Source organism: Brachypodium distachyon, chromosome 1 (genome assembly GCF_000005505.3).
Source record: "Brachypodium distachyon strain Bd21 chromosome 1, Brachypodium_distachyon_v3.0, whole genome shotgun sequence".
Taxonomy (NCBI): domain Eukaryota; kingdom Viridiplantae; phylum Streptophyta; class Magnoliopsida; order Poales; family Poaceae; genus Brachypodium; species Brachypodium distachyon.
This window is the reverse complement of record NC_016131.3, coordinates 11,430,084-11,445,787: the sequence shown is the minus strand read 5'-3', so window position 1 is coordinate 11,445,787 and position 15,704 is coordinate 11,430,084. Positions and strand designations below refer to the sequence as shown.

The window sequence follows — 15,704 nt, the reverse complement described above, 5'->3', positions numbered from 1 at the left end:
GCGGACATGTGTTCATCCGCTATCCGTCCTCGTCACCCAATGGCGTCCCAAAATTCCTCCTCCAAATTTTTTTCGTTTTTTTTTTTTCTCCCTCAGTCCCAAATTTTAAACAATGTGTTAGAATATTTTTATATCAGCGCTTATAATTTGTATTTTGGTACAAGAAAACATCGAGTTGTGACGTCAGAATTTTGTCTCCATCTCCCCAAAATAAAAGCAAAATTTATCCACATCGACCTATATTCTATTCAACATGAACATAGCACAAGCCCATATATTCAGTGAGCTGCTGTCCACTCTGCAACATTCTAGATTCCATGAATCAATCAACGCAGCCAGGAAGAAACCTACAAGATTAACACCCATGTAAAGCGATTTTATTCCAGTGAGATGAGGTAGAGTTGTGCACACACACGTAATCGTGAACCGCACGAGAAGTTGTTGAGGAACCTGATCCGTTGGGGATTCCTCGACCATGAGTCACTAGTGCTGCTCGGTGCTGTGTCGTGGAGCCGGAGGAGGGACCGGAGGAGGCGCGCGAGGGAGGAACCAGAGGGAGGCGAGCGGCGCGGCGCGGTGAAGCTGGCTGGCGGCGAGGCTCGAGTAGAGGTGGCCAACAAGGAGGTCGACCCGCCCCCTCCGCGAGCCGGGCACTGCATCGATCTGGAGCTGAGGAGGACGCCGCCGAGACGGTCGAGGCATGGGGCGCGGTCTCCGGCGAGGCAGGCACCGATCCATGGCCGAGGTAGGCCGTGGCGGCTCGCGCGGAGGGAGATCGAGGCTGCTGCTCGTCGGCGGGAGCTGCGAGGGGCTCCTGTGGGCCACCGCGCACGCGAGACGAGAGAGAAGGGAAAGGTGCGCACGAGCGGAAAAAACAGTGGGCCAGGCCCGGACAAACGGACAAACGGACAGGGATCTGTCCAGACAAAAAAACCAATTTGTCTATTTGAGGTATTCCATTGGGATCTGTTTTTTGAGCCAATATTTCCATTTGGGATAACTTTGGTGTATCCCATTGGAGATGGTTGACATGTGGAGAAGAGGCCCAGTCCCAGCCCACCATGCTGTTGACCGGAATTGTGTCATGCTATGCACATCACCATTCTTTTAACCGTACGCCCAAGACATATTCATACATCAAGGAAAAAAAACAAAGTGCGGACTTAAATGCAAACGTACGAAAATGAATACTCGTACATGCATTAATTCGTCTGATCAGACCAAGTTCAAGTTTTAATAAATTCTGAAAAAATCTCAAATTCTATTCATGAAGTGGGGATGAAAATAGTCTCACCTTGCTAATTTAGAGTGAGAGAGACCAACATATAAGTGATGTTGCTTCTCACCTAATAAGCAAGTGAGTAAAGAAAATCCCCACGCGCGCTCCTCCTCCTCCTCCTCCTCCGCTCACCTCGCCTCGCCTCCTCCTCCTCCTCCTCCTCCTCCTCCTCCTCCTCCTCCGATCGAGTTCGAGCCGTGTCGTGTCGTGTCTCCGGTCGGTACACCACACAACCGAGTTAGGGTTTCTCCTGTCTCTCGCTTTTGCGCTGTTGTCGTATTCTACTCCATCCCGAGCGCCGCCGTGCACTAGCAATCGGGAGAGCAGGTCTCCGGAACTTTTCGCCTTTGTGATCCTGTACGGGAGAGGGCGAATAAAGTTTTTGGGAAGCGCTCCGCACGACTGCTCGCTTCCTTGCAACAACGGGTCGTCTACCTCCTCGAGCCGGAGGGTGCGCGACGCGCCGCCGTCTTCTTCGTCAACAACTTCGTCAAGCTAACGCAACATCAACGGCTTCTCCACCTCGACAGTACGTAATCCGTGATCCAATCTACAGTTTAGCTATGATCTGCGAGTTCATATTGCTGATCTTTGGGTTGTTTAATACTTCTAGTTTTTTAGATGCATCTGTTAGTTGCTACTGTCGTCATGATCTATATTCTGGAATTATTCATTGAATTGTTATTCTCGAAATTGCTTAATTTTCAACAATCCAAAAACCTTATTGTAGGCAATTTCCTGATTTAACTATATATGGGTTTAGCCAATGCATTGAAGCCGGATAAATTTTCGGGATGTACTTCAAGATATGGCAATTAAAGGCCATGCTCTGGTGGCAGACTCTAAAAGTACTCTGGGTGACAGACGGCAAACCTGAGGGAGATTTATCTGAGGAAGCTCAGAAAAATTTCTAGGATGCCAATGTTGCCTTCAGAGGGTGCATTATGAGTGTTCTTTCTGACCGTCTTTGTGATGTGTATATGCACATAGAAGACGGGAAGGAGCTGTGGGATGCACTGGATGCTAAATTCGGTGCAACCGATGCAGGCAGTGAACTGTATACCATGGAGTCGCTGAATGACTACAAGATGGTGGATAACCGTTCTGTAGTTGAACAGGCGCATGTGTCGTGGTGGTGTCACGGCAGATGCCATAGGATGGCTTAACTTGGGGCCGATGGACGAAGGAGGAACCGGAGGAGGGAGGACGTGAAGGGAAACACACACAAATCACACAAGCACACACGGATCTACCTAGGTTCGGAGCCCTCTTGCAGAGGCAAGACTCCTACTCCTGCTTGGTTGTATTAACCGAGATAGGCAAGCTCAACAATGTCGCTCCTTGAGCTGTATCCTTGAGGAAGAAGAAGAAGAAGGGGAAACCCTAGTTGTATAAGTGCACCGTCCCTTCCTACAGAGGGGCAAGGTTCTATTTATAGGCCGCCCATGTCACACTGCCATGTGGGCTGAGTCTAACGCCATCTTCCTTGAGCCCCGCCAGGCACGCGGCTTGGTTCCCTCCCGGTAGCACCGCAAGGGACAAGACAACTTAACTTTTCCCTGTCACCCTGCAGAAAGTACCGCTATCCTCTGCCGGCTTTCGTCAGAGATTCTCTTTCGGTGCTTCCTCTCTGCAGTCGCCTGACGCCGGTACGCAGGCGCTGACTGCTTTTCTAAGATGATGATGGCTCTGCTTTACTTTGCACCGTGTGGTCAGGATAAGACTGTTGAGAGATCTCGGCAATCACTGAGATCAAGGTGCTCGTCCTTATCCTGCAAACTCATAAGACAAAATAGTTATGCCGGCATACGCCCGGGATGCCGGCTTAGTTTTAGTTTTGACTTTACGATTCCGGCATATATAACTATGCCAGCATTGCTTCCGTCATCTCGGCTAGACTTGTGTCGCCATGACCCTACCCGGGGTCATCCCCCCGATAGCATGAGATACAGATCATTTTGAGAGAGCTCAAACTTCTCAACTGTGAATTGCCCGACAAGTACGTGGCTGGGTGCATTATTGCAAAGTTAGCTCCTGCGTGGAGGAACTTCGCCACGTCTCTGAAACACAAGAGACAGGATATATCAGTTGAAAAACTGATAGCATCCCTTGATATTGAAGAGAAAGCTCGGGCTAAGGACACCACTGAGAAGGCTGCTGATTTTCTGTCTAACGCCAATATGGTACAGAGGAATTTCGCGGCAACAGAAAGAACAAAGGGAAGAAGTCCGCTGTTGTTAACAACAACAAGCCTGCGTAGACCACTACCTTCAAGAAGAAGAAGAAAGTAAACAAAGGCGAGTTGAATTGTTTCGCCTGTGGAGAGCTCGACCACTTTTCCAGAGACTGTCCTGATCGTGCAGATCGGAGAGGGAAAAAGTGGCAGAAGACTGTCAACATCTTGACCGCTAGCAACACTGACACGTACGGTATTTTACCTACTGTTATTTCAGTATTTCAATCTCCATGTTGGTGGATTGATACGGGCGCTAATGTTCATGTATGTTCTGACATCTCTTTGTTAACTTCTTACCAGCATGGAAGGAATTCAACCGTCTTGATGGGGAACGGGTCGCATGCAGCTGTTCGTGGTGTTGGTACGCTCGATCTGAAGTTTACTTCGGGGAAGATCATGCGGCTAAGGAACGTGATGCATGTCCCCTCCAAGAACAAGAATCTCGTTAGCGGTTCCCTTTTATGCGGAGATGGTTTTAAGGTAGTTTTAGAGTCTAATAAAGTAGTTGTCTCCAAACAAGGACAATTATTGGTAAAGGCTATGAGTGTGGAGGCTTGTTCCATTTTTCTCTTCCTGATTTTAGTGACATGTCAGTGAACCATATTTGTGACAGTGTTAATGATGATGCAAGTATTTGGCACTCTCGTTTATGTCATATTAATTTTGTTTTAATTTCTCGGCTATCCACTATGAGTTTAATTTTTACTTTCACCATTGCCAAAGGTTCTAAGTGCCATAGTTGTGTGCAATCAAAGCAACCTCAAAAGCCCCTCACGGCGGCCGAGGAGAGAAATCTGGCACCTCTAGAACTCATACATTCTGATCTTTGTGAGATAAATGGTGTGTTGACAAAAGGTGGAAAGAGATATTTCATGACATTAATTCATGATACTACTAGATTCTGCTATGTCTATTTGTTGCGAACTAAAGATGAGGTTTTAGACTACTTTAAAATCTATAAGGCTGAAGTTGAAAATCAATTGGAGAGAAAGATCAAACGTTTTAGGTCGGATCGTGGTGGCGAGTATTTCTCCAATGTATTTGATGAGTTTTGTGCGGAACATGGTATTATTCATGAGAGGACGCCTCCCTATTCTCCCCAATCAAACAGCGGGTTGCCGAGAGGAAAAACCGCACGTTGACTGACTTGGTGATTTCCATGTTAGCCACTGCCGGTTTATCTAAGGCATGGTGGGGGGAGGCGCTACTGACTTCATGTCATGTCCTGAATAAATTTCCAAACAAAAATAAAGAGAATACCCCCTACGAGGAGTGGATTGGAAGAAAACCATCACTTTCTTACTTGCGCACTTGGGGATGTTTGGCGAAAGTCAACGTTCCAATTCCCAAGAAACGCAAGCTCGGACCGAAGACAACGGATTGTATCTTTCTAGGCTATGCTCAGCGGAGCATGGGCTATAGATTCATAGTAGTTAAATCCGAAGTACCTGATATGCATGTTGATACTATTATGAAATCTCGTGATGCAACATTCTTTGAGAATATTTTTCTTATGAAAGATATGCATAGCATTGCTAGAGTTTCTTCTGAAATATTTCCTGAGTCTAGCATACCTGAATCTAATACATTTGATAGTGAATCTAAACATCCCAAGGATGATGCTGAGAAGGATGACAATGTAGCTGCTTCCAGGAGTAAGAGACGAAGGATTGCAAAATCCTTCGGTGATGACTTCATTGTGTACCTTGTGGAGGATACTCCCAAAACCATTGCAGAGGCATATGCATCTCTGGATGCAGATGACTGTAAAGAAGCTGTCCAGAGTGAGATGGACTCCATTCTTTCTAATGGGACTTGGAAGCTATCTGAACGACCCCACGGTTGTAATCCAGTAGGCTGCAAATGGGTGTTCAAGAAGAAGCCAAGGCCTGATGGTACTATTGAAAAGTATAAGGCATGGCTTGTGGCGAAAGGCTACACTCAGAAAAAAGGCGAAGATTACTTCGATAGCTATTCACCCGTTGCTAGGCTTACTACCATTCGAGTACTACTATCCCTGGCTGCCTCCTATGGTCTTATCGTTCATCAAATGGACGCAAAGACAGCTTTCCTTAACGGAGAGTTAGAAGAGGAAATTTACATGGATCAGCCAGATGGATTTGTGGTAAAGGGTGAAGAGAGAAAGGTGTGCAAGTTACTAAACTCTTTGTATGGACTAAATCAAGCACCTAAGCAATGGCACGAGAAGTTTGACATAACTTTAACTTCCGCAGGCTTTGTCATTAATGAGGCTGATAGATGTGTGTACTATCGCCATGGTGGGGCCGAACGTGTTATTTTGTGTTTGTACGTGGATGATATTCCGATTTTTGGTACAAACATAAAAGTGATAAATGAGGTCAAGTTGTTTCTATCAAATTTCTTTGATATGAAAGATCTGGAAGAGGCTGATGTTATTCTTAACATTAAGCCAGTTAAGGATGAGAGTGTAATTACTTTGTTGCAATCCTACTATGTTGAGAAGGTCTTGAGTCGCTTTGGTTTTACTGACAGCAAACCTTCACCAACACCGTATGACCCCAGCGTGATACTCAGAAAGAACAATGGAGAAGGGAAAGATAAATTGAGATACTCTCAAATGATCGGTCCCTTATGTACTTAGCTAGCGCTACGAGGCCTGATATTTCTTTTGCTATGAGCAAATTGAGTAGGTTCATGTCAAACCCCGGTATAGATCATTGGTGTGCACTAGAAAAGATATTGCGCTATCTAAAAGGTACGGTGAGTTATGGAATACATTATTTAGGGCATCCAGCTGTGCTTGAGGGATATTGTGATTCGAACTGGATCTCTGAAGCAGATGACCTCTACGTCACAACCGGGTATGTCTTCATACTTGGTGGTGGTGTAGTATCATGAAGATCTTGCAAACAGACCATACCGACGAGGTCAACTATGGAAGCAGAGCTTGCTACTTTAGATACAGCCACCTTTGAGGCAGAGTGACTGAGAGATCTTTTGATGGATTTGCCGGTGGTTGAAAAACCAGTACCGGCCATTCTGATGAACTGCGATAATCAAACGGTTATTACTAAAGTTTAAAGTTCAAAGGATAATGCGAAGTCATCAAAATACGTGAGGAGACGTGTGCAGTCTGTCAGAAAATTGAAAAACTCGAGAGTGATAACTGTTACATACATTCAAACAGAGAAAAACCTGGCAGATCCTTTACCAAGGGACTATCACGTAATGTGATAGATTGCATCGAGGGAGATGGGGTTGAGACCCATGAACGTTGTGCCATAGTGGTAACCCAACCTATGTGATCGGAGATCCCGTGAAGTAGGATCTGGGAAGAACGAAGCTATCGGTATAACAGAGGAGAGTATGTTATAACCCTCTCTATGTGAAGATGTGCGACTCTCAAATTGTTGTAAGGCAGGTTGGTGACGTGCCTTAATTTGTTCATTGCAGCTATGAGTAGCGAAAGATGATGTCCTACAGAGTATTCTTGAAAGAACACAACTATATGAGTCCGACTATCTAACGTTGTAGTCTATGAGATTTGGGTGATCTCTAGTAACTCATGAAGAGACCACGGAGTACGACGCATATGCTCCACCCGCGGGGTAGACTACTGATAGCCCAGTATTGGTTAACTTTGAGTGAAATCTATTTCACGCCAGCTTGCAATTCAAGGCTTAGTCCATTGTGAGTGTGTATGGATGTAACTTAAAAGTCTAGGCAGAAGTTTAATTTAATATTCTCTGCTGAAACACTAGTATATAAACAAGTAGCGAGAACAGGCAAATCTCTAAATGGGTATTTGAGATCTGGTGGGGGATTGTTAGAAATTTGGTGGGCCTGATCAGCCCAAGTCCAAGTTTTAATAAATTCTGAAAAAAATCTCAAAGTTCATTCATGAAGTGGGATGAGGGGAGTGGGAATGAGAATAGTCTCACCTTGCTAGTTTAGAATGAGTGAGACCAACATATAAGGGATGTTGTTTCTCACCTAGTAAGCAAGTGAGCAAGGGAAATCCCCACGCGCGCTCCTCCTCCTCCTCCTCCGCTCGCCTCGACACGATGCGCGCGCACGTCGCGTTTTGTGGATCGTGTTCGAGCCGTAACGTGTCGACGTGTCGGTGCGGGGCCGGGCTTGTGACGTGTTGTGTCGTGTCGGTGCGGGGCCGGGCTTTTTATCTTTTTCTCACGCGCGCGAGGTATTTTTGGAATTTGTTACGGACGTGTGCAGATTTTGTGGAGTCGGTTCAGGTTTCTTAAACCGAACCGACCTATACCTGCGTGACTATATATACAGCCGTTCCGTCCCTCCGATCGGTACGCAACACAACCGAGCTAGGGTATCGCCAGTCTCTCGCTTTTGCATCGTCGTCGTAGTCTACTCCATCCCGAGCGCCGGCGTGCACCAGCGATCGGGAGAGCAGGTCTCCGAAACCTTTCGCCTTTGTGATCCTGTACAGGAGAGGGCGAATAAGGTTTTTGGGAAGCGCTCCACGCGACTGCTCGCTTCCTTGCAACAACGGGTCGTCTACCTCCTCGAGCCCGCGGGTGCGCGACGCGACGCCGTCTTCTTCGTCAACAACTTCGTCAAGCTAACGCAACAGCAACGGCTTCTCCACCTTGACAATACGTAATCCGTGATCCAATCTATAGGTTAGTTATGATCTGCGAGTTCATATTGTTGTTCGTTGAGTTGTTTCATACTTCTACTATTTTTGAGATGCATCTATTAGTTGCTATTGTCGTCATGATCTATATTCTGAATTATTCATTTAATTGTTATTCTCGAAATTTCTTAATTTTCCAACTGGCACGTCCCAACAACGAAGAAGAAACCAATAAATAAATAAACAAGAGAAAACACTCGATGTCATGATCTTCTTCAAAGCTGACTCCCGACTCCCCTACCCACGTCCGATTCACTCACCGACGTGCGCTCTCTCGACCTCACCGCGGCCCGACAGCGCTTGCCAGAGCACACGTGCACAAAAATGGCGTGGCATCCATGGCCGTCGTCGATGTATGGGTATGTTTGGTTGATGCCCACCATAGCCTTACCAAATCAGGGCAAAAATTGGCAAGCCAAATTTTTGGCCAACAATTCTTGAGCCCACACTTGACCAAAAAATTGGTAAGAATCTGTGAGAGAAGTTGGTGGATACTCACCAAAGTGTGCAGCTGGACTACTAAGTTAGATTTTCCAGTGTACAATTACACTAGATTTCATATAATGTGCAATCAACAGTCTAAAAATGTGCACCTTATCTCCTATAGACCGACAAAACAAACCAACAAAACAAAGAAGATAAGAAAAAACTTTATTAATTATTATCTAGTAGATAGGCCACAAAAAATATAAACACACATATATAGATGTGTATGAATTAACATAATGAGAATTTTTTTGAACACATTGGGTGAGGTGGGAGAATGCACCATACATTGTTGAATGTAAATGTGTACTCCCTCCGTCCCATAATTCTTGTCTCAAATTTGCCTAAAAATGGATGTATTTATTCGTAAAAAGCGTCTAGATACATGTAATATTTCACAAGAATTATGAGACGTAAGGAGTATGATATATAAACATGCAATTAACTTACCTACAGATTTTTGTTTCTGCGAGTGTAAACAGGTCCTGAAAACACACACACAAAACTAGATCGACGGATGTGAAAATACACCGCAGCTAGGATCACCTCATCACAGTCAAAATGAATCCACTAGGCAACATACAGTTTTCGCCGCGAGTCTGCGGCTGACGGGGTGGGCCTTCATGGCACGGCATCTGAACTAACTTAGTCCAGAGTAGGCCACTCTCAATGTTGGTCTCTTAGCACAATATTTTAGGCATTTTGTTTACATGGCATGTTAATTAATGAAAAAAGAGAGGGATGTTGTCTCTTGTTGGAGATACTACTCTTGCACGTAGACATAGGCAAAATCATTAATTCCTCCAATCATATGCAAACACAACTACTAAATTAATTAATACAACCTTGTTTAGAGACAAACAACTAAGAGAAAATACATTGTGGAGTTAGTCTCTTAGGCTGGCCATAGTGGGAGTAACATAGCTAGTATCACGCATTGCCACCTAGGCATTGAGATGGTGTGGCATATCCTTAAACGAAGAAAGAGATGGTAGTGGTATCATAATATGATATCAGTAGCATAGTGTTTCCCAAGATATAGTGTGTCTTGCAAACCAATAAATGAATGCACAATGATACCACACTTATGATACTATGCACTATGATGCTAGTAACATAGAGTAGTATCATATCCATGATACTACAACTGTGTTATTCCCACTATGACCATCCTTACAAAATATCATCACTTAAGATAACGTGCTAAGAGATAATGCATTGTGAGCCGTACAATCTTGCATTGTGTGCTGTAATAATCTATTTATTGTTTGATAATTGCCCTTTCTTCTTAGGGGCCCTTTGATTCAAAGGAATTTCAAAGTATTTTTAGGTCCTCTTTGAATCACAGGAATCCTAAAACGCAGGGTCAAGAAAAATGTGCCATGACATAGTGAATCCAATGGGAATTGAAAACACGGGATTTGGCAGTAGATGTTGTTTGGTTGTACCACAGGAAAAATGCAGTAATTTGCCCTAGCGAGTAGTAGATGTCATTGTTGTCATATAGACAAAGAAATTTTACAAGAGGTCTAGCCTCTTGCTAGAATTCATATAGGATTGGGGTCTAGGAAAGCAATCCATAGGAATTTTAGAGGACCAATTCATTTGAACCAAAGAGACTATTTAGGAAAAAAATCCTATGGGTTGTAACCCTATAAAATTCCTTTGGAGTTCCTTCAATCCAAAGAGGGCAAATTCCTATATTTCAATCCTCGGGAATTTTCTTGTGTGGATCATTTGATTCAGGGCTTATTCGGTTCATAAGATTTTGAAACCATAGGGATAGGAAAAGTAAAGGATTGGAATGTCATGCACACTGAGGTCCTACCTAATGCTTAGAATCGTTAGGAATTAGGCCAATTTGGACACAATTATTAGGAATCTGACATCCTCATTCCTATAAAACGAATGCTACACATAGAAAAAAATTCTAAGAGTTGAAATCATGTAAAAACCCTATGAGATTTCTACAAACCGAACAGGGCCTCAAAGGATTGCAAACAAAAGGAATTTTTCCTATACATCAAGTCCAACCTCTTTGTAAGAATCCTTTTGTGCACAATCAAACATCATCATATTACTGTAGTATTGAAAATGACATGCCACTTTGACCCTGTAATCTTGTGAATCAAAGAGGCCCTTAGAAAACTAGCCCTTGAAGAGAAGATAGAGGAATCTAAGAGAAAAATGAGAGAAGTCACGAGCATTTTGCTTGGAGAGAGGTGTGAGTGTCTGGTATGTATAGACCTAGAATAGAGCCGTCGTGAAAATAAGCGTTGGAAATTTAGGTTGAAACGGTGGTTTAGATGGTAGTTAAAAGATATTATTAAAATAATTGAGAGAAAATATAAACAACCTGTATATAAACAAGCTAGTCGAAAACTAGAAGATGTTAAAAAGAAATCTTTTTGGGCTATAGTTTATATGAAGATATACACAACCACGCTAATGCTACTCTTAGGGTGTGTTTGGTTGGGAGCCAACACTAGCCATGCCAAATAATTGGCAACCAATGAATTTTTGGCTCTTGTTTGGTTTGTTGCCAAAAATTTGGTTGCCAATGTGAAGTACTACTTCTCACTCACATATTTTTGTCAAATTATTGGCAAATTGTTGGTCAAAAAATTGACAAGCCAATTCTTGCCCACATTTGGTAGGGCTAGATTTGACACAAATCAGACACCCTTAGAGTGTATACAGACATACAGTATATCAACGTGTTTCTGTAGCCCCGAAAGAAAAGCAGGTTTTGTTTTAAATTAAACTGATCGGGTTCGCGACTTCGCGTGGTCTGTAAGTTGAATATACTTGCTGCTAGCCTGCTACGGTGCAGCGTGTACGTGTTTTGCCGTGCACTGTGTAGTCTCCTATCAAATGTCCGGCCGGTCACTTCCACGTGAAAAAGGACACTGGCATACGCAACGGAGTAAGCTCCGGTGAAGCGGTAGACGCTTAGGCCCTAGGCGTGACGTGAAGCGTGAACATAACAGCAGTCAGCAATGGAATAGTAGTAGTACACATCAGTCACCGCACTGTCAGAGGAGAGGAGGCTCTTCCAGCCCATGCTGCTGACTATTTGCATCGAATTCTATCATGCTGTTTATAAATTGAGGAAATCGCATTGGAGTTGGAGGTCATGAATTTAGCGGGTGGGAACATTTTAATCCAAAAACTTGCAAACCAATCATCTTATCCTTAAACGTGGTTAGAAAAATTACAGGGCATGTATTTATTTAATTAATTAATTATTTATGAAAAGAAACTATGGGAGTTGGACCGCTGGGGGTATTTATGGTTCTACCGTTAAGTTCTACTTTATGTGAGACGTTCTCCTCGGCTCCTCGCCTTCCCAATCCTTCGTAAAAAACCATTTCGTTAAGACACTTCTCAAGAAACCATTGCTTCCGTGCCATGGATAGTCATTTCGCTGTAAGATTTCTCAACGACTCAGCTATTGACATAAAATCGGTTAACCAAAGTTATATTTTTGTACTCCCACCTTTTCTCTGCGATCTAGAAAATCTGCAACTTCTGCTATGCTAAACTTCTGGATGTAGGTGTGGTGATAAGATGAGGAAGCCTTGTGAGGGATCGAAGGAGAAGGGTGTGGGTGGGGACGCACAGAAGCGAGCTAGCTGTTTCTTCAAAGTCATGATTGGTGATTTTCATGAAAGAATCGTAAGTTATCTCCAACTGCACTGTGTTCTTGGTACTTTTGTTTTTAATCATGCGTCCCGTGGTTGATCTAATTTCCTCTCGAATCAGAGAACGTGTGTTAGCAATACCATCACGTTTTTTCCCTGTACTTTTGGGTCCCAATGCCAAGTTCTTTAATCAGTAAATGAATTTAGTACTTCGCAATGGATTCATAGGCAGAACACCTTCCTTCCTGTCGATTAATCAGTTAATGAATTTAGTACTCCGCAATCATCTGATGGCTTTCTTCCTGCAAGACAGTGAATTTGGAACATATCAAAAATATTACAGATACAGCATAAGCCTCTGTGCAGCTGTGGTTCCTCATTAGAGCTGTTCTTTGTTTTAGGCAGTTTAGGGGGAAGTTTGTAAATGTGAACATATCATGATATCAACCATACTTTGATCTTGCTGTAGACCATACCAGATGCATTTGTGAAGAGGTTTAGTGGGAAGTTCGCATCAAATATTAAGCTGGAATCACCCAACGGTTGCACTTTCGATGTTCAAGTTAAGATTAGTTTTGACGAACTAGTCATTGAGTCTGGATGGAATGCATTTGTTAGTGCTCATGACTTGAAAATGGGGGATTTCTTGACATTCAAGTACGATGGGATCTCTGAAATGAAGGTTCTAATCTTTGATCCAAGTGGCTGCGAGAAAACACTTCCATGTCTTCCCATGAAAAATGCTACTCATGGTCAAGAACCAGATGACATCGCAAGCCATTTTCATGATACTCCCATGAATTCACCACAAACTGAAATCTCAAACCAAGGGAATAACACTGTGGATATAAGCTCATCTAGCTCTCCATCCAGATCGTCAGGTGAAAAATTATATTCAAACCTAGCAGCATTGTAGCATGTGGATTTACACTTCATTTACAATATAAATTATGGTTGTTTCTTCTTGGTATATTATAGGTTATGTTTCATCTTCAGAAGATGATCTAGAATCACTTTCTCCGAAGAGGTTAATCCTCTGCGGACGCACTCGCCCTACGGGTTCTCAGAAGAAAAGGCTGAAAGAGAAGATTCAGGCTATTCATTCAGAAATTCCCATCTATGGGTGCGTCATCAGGAAGAGTAGTATTCAAGGAACTCCTTGTACCATGGTGAGTTAAAAAAATAAAAATAAAAATCTATTAATAGATAACTTGAAATCCATGTTCTTGGATGGACACTGAATTTTTCTCTCCTCATCTTTGGTAATTTGTCCCAGTAGTCAATGCTTTTGAGTTGGAAGTTAGCATATTCAGTCATGTGCATTAAACACTTCGTAGAGAAGTACTCCCTTTGTTCCTTTCTATAAGACGTTCTAGGTTTGTCCTAATTCAAATTTCTTAAAGTTTGACAAATTTATAGAAAAATCTAACAACATTACAACTCTAAATTAGTTCTCTTATCTCCATAGTGTACTTATTTGATATTGTGGTATCTCTTCTCCTCAATATAAGATGTTTTAGGTCCTAAGTTTTATACCAAGTTTATAGAAAAATATAGTTAAACATCCACAGTATTAAATAAATATATTATGAAGAGTTGTAGAAGTTGGTAGATTTTACTATCAACTTGGTCAAGTTTTAAGAAGTTTGATTTAGGACTAGAACAATTTGTATTTAGGAACGGAGGAAGTGAATACTAGTGAATTTTCTATAAATTTAATTCAACTTTCTTTTACATAGGACAACGTTAGTACATTTTGTATTTAAAAAGGTAGGTAGTAATTTCTAATTTGCTTTACAACTAGAGACAATGCAAAATGCACTAGTTTTCTGGAAAGTGGACTGTTTGGAAGTAGAAGTTCTAGTTTTTCTAGTCCTATTTAATTTTTTGAATTGACGTCATTTAATACATTTATTTTCAGGAAATATGCAGAAAATATGCTGATCTATACCTTCCATTTGAGGATGAAACAATGAAGTTTCGACGCGATGGTAAGAGATGGTATGTGCGATGTTGTATTAGTAATTCGTACCAAGCCAAGAGTGCTAAAAGGCTCAAGAAAGGTTGGAGAGAGTTTGCGCATGACAACAATTTGCAGTTGGGAGATATCTGCCTCTTCAAGCTCCTGAAGAAAAAGAAGTACACTATGGGTTCCTCGAAAGAGAAGGAATACACTATGGATGTCCATATCATTCGGAAGTAATGAAATTTTCTAGACTGGTCTTCTCTGCTACGTCGTTTTTTTAAGGCCAACTTATTTAGTATAGTTGTAGTATTCTCTGCTACGTTGTTGTGGCCATTCGGAAGCGTCAACTTAATTTACCCCTCTGATACGACGTGTGATCTATGGTTGGTTACTTGGTTTACTTGCAATGTCCAACTTGAGTCATGGTTTTGTGCTATCTTTAATTTCGCATGATCATTGATGTGCTTTACTATATGACTTGGGATGATTAAAATTAACCTTGAAGTTTGACAGGAGAGTATTGCGTTGGTGCGAAATAAATAGCCATCACGTTGTTTTTTCTTTCCTTTAGCTATTTTAATTATTAGAAGCTAGCAAGACGCCGGCCATGACACACTGAAAGCTTGTTGCGACCAAGCTGACCAAAGAAACCAAGCGAACTAGATGTTGGGCTCAGCATGCTCCGTGTCGATGAATTTGTCTACACTATTGCAGAACATCACTTCACCGATGGCTCAACACTTACAGGCCTAAATGATACGTCAGGGCTTAAATCGAGCCTGCCAATGGTGAATGTCATCTCGCATCCTTAACCACTAATTGATGATGGGTCATTGTGACCTGCTAGTGGTGAGTGGTCGTGCCATGCACCTAGTGGTCCAAATCTGACGGGTTATTCAGTGTCCCGCTATAGTGATGAGTGGTCGTGTCATGCACCTAGTGGTCCAAAACTGACAGAGACACAACCACTTATGAGTCGTCCGTAGGACCCATCATTAGGTCCTTGGGATCATGAAGCAAACACTGGGTAGGAGCTTGCCGGCCCACTCGGGAAGACGAACCAGATGATGTTGGAGTTGGGGAAGACTTTGTCGGTTCTTCTAAAAAAGGACACCAAGAACATATTTGAACTCAAGAAAGGAAAAATAAAACTTGATGGACAAGGTTTCGAGGTTCGAAGGTAGGTGGGGAAGAAGAAGCATGTTGAAGAAACGACGGACGCGATCACCGATGCTTGAACGTCGCTCCTATGCCTACAAATGGCTCTGATTTTTTCTAGATTTCATGGGCATGCAGAGAGAGGCTCGATGGTGGTTCTCAGAAGAGATAACAGTTGGTGGAGACGATGACATCAAGACATAAGGAATGGGACGAAAAACTCTTAGTCTTGATTCTTGACATAAAGGCAACGTCTGTGTGGCATTCATTCATGGATGGCGTGC

At 42.8% G+C, this 15,704-nt stretch overlaps 1 protein-coding gene and 1 long non-coding RNA gene across 2 annotated transcripts; one reads left to right on the top strand and one right to left on the bottom strand.

Annotated features, from left to right (window-relative positions):
• Window positions 1-117: 117 nt before the first annotated feature.
• On the bottom strand, window positions 118-864 carry LOC112272458. Its single transcript, XR_002966256.1, has 2 exons — window positions 451-864; window positions 118-347 (listed from the first exon to the last, which is right to left on the bottom strand). It is a non-coding gene; the product is annotated as an uncharacterized LOC112272458 (long non-coding RNA).
• Window positions 865-12,930: 12,066 nt separating this feature from the next.
• Window positions 12,931-14,499, top strand: LOC104581997 (putative B3 domain-containing protein Os03g0621600). Its single transcript, XM_024456823.1, has 3 exons — window positions 12,931-13,177; window positions 13,275-13,465; window positions 14,218-14,499. Exons 1-3 carry the CDS (start codon window positions 12,931-12,933, stop codon window positions 14,497-14,499), a joined length of 720 nt encoding a protein of 239 aa, XP_024312591.1.
• The last annotated feature ends 1,205 nt before the right edge of the window (window positions 14,500-15,704 follow it).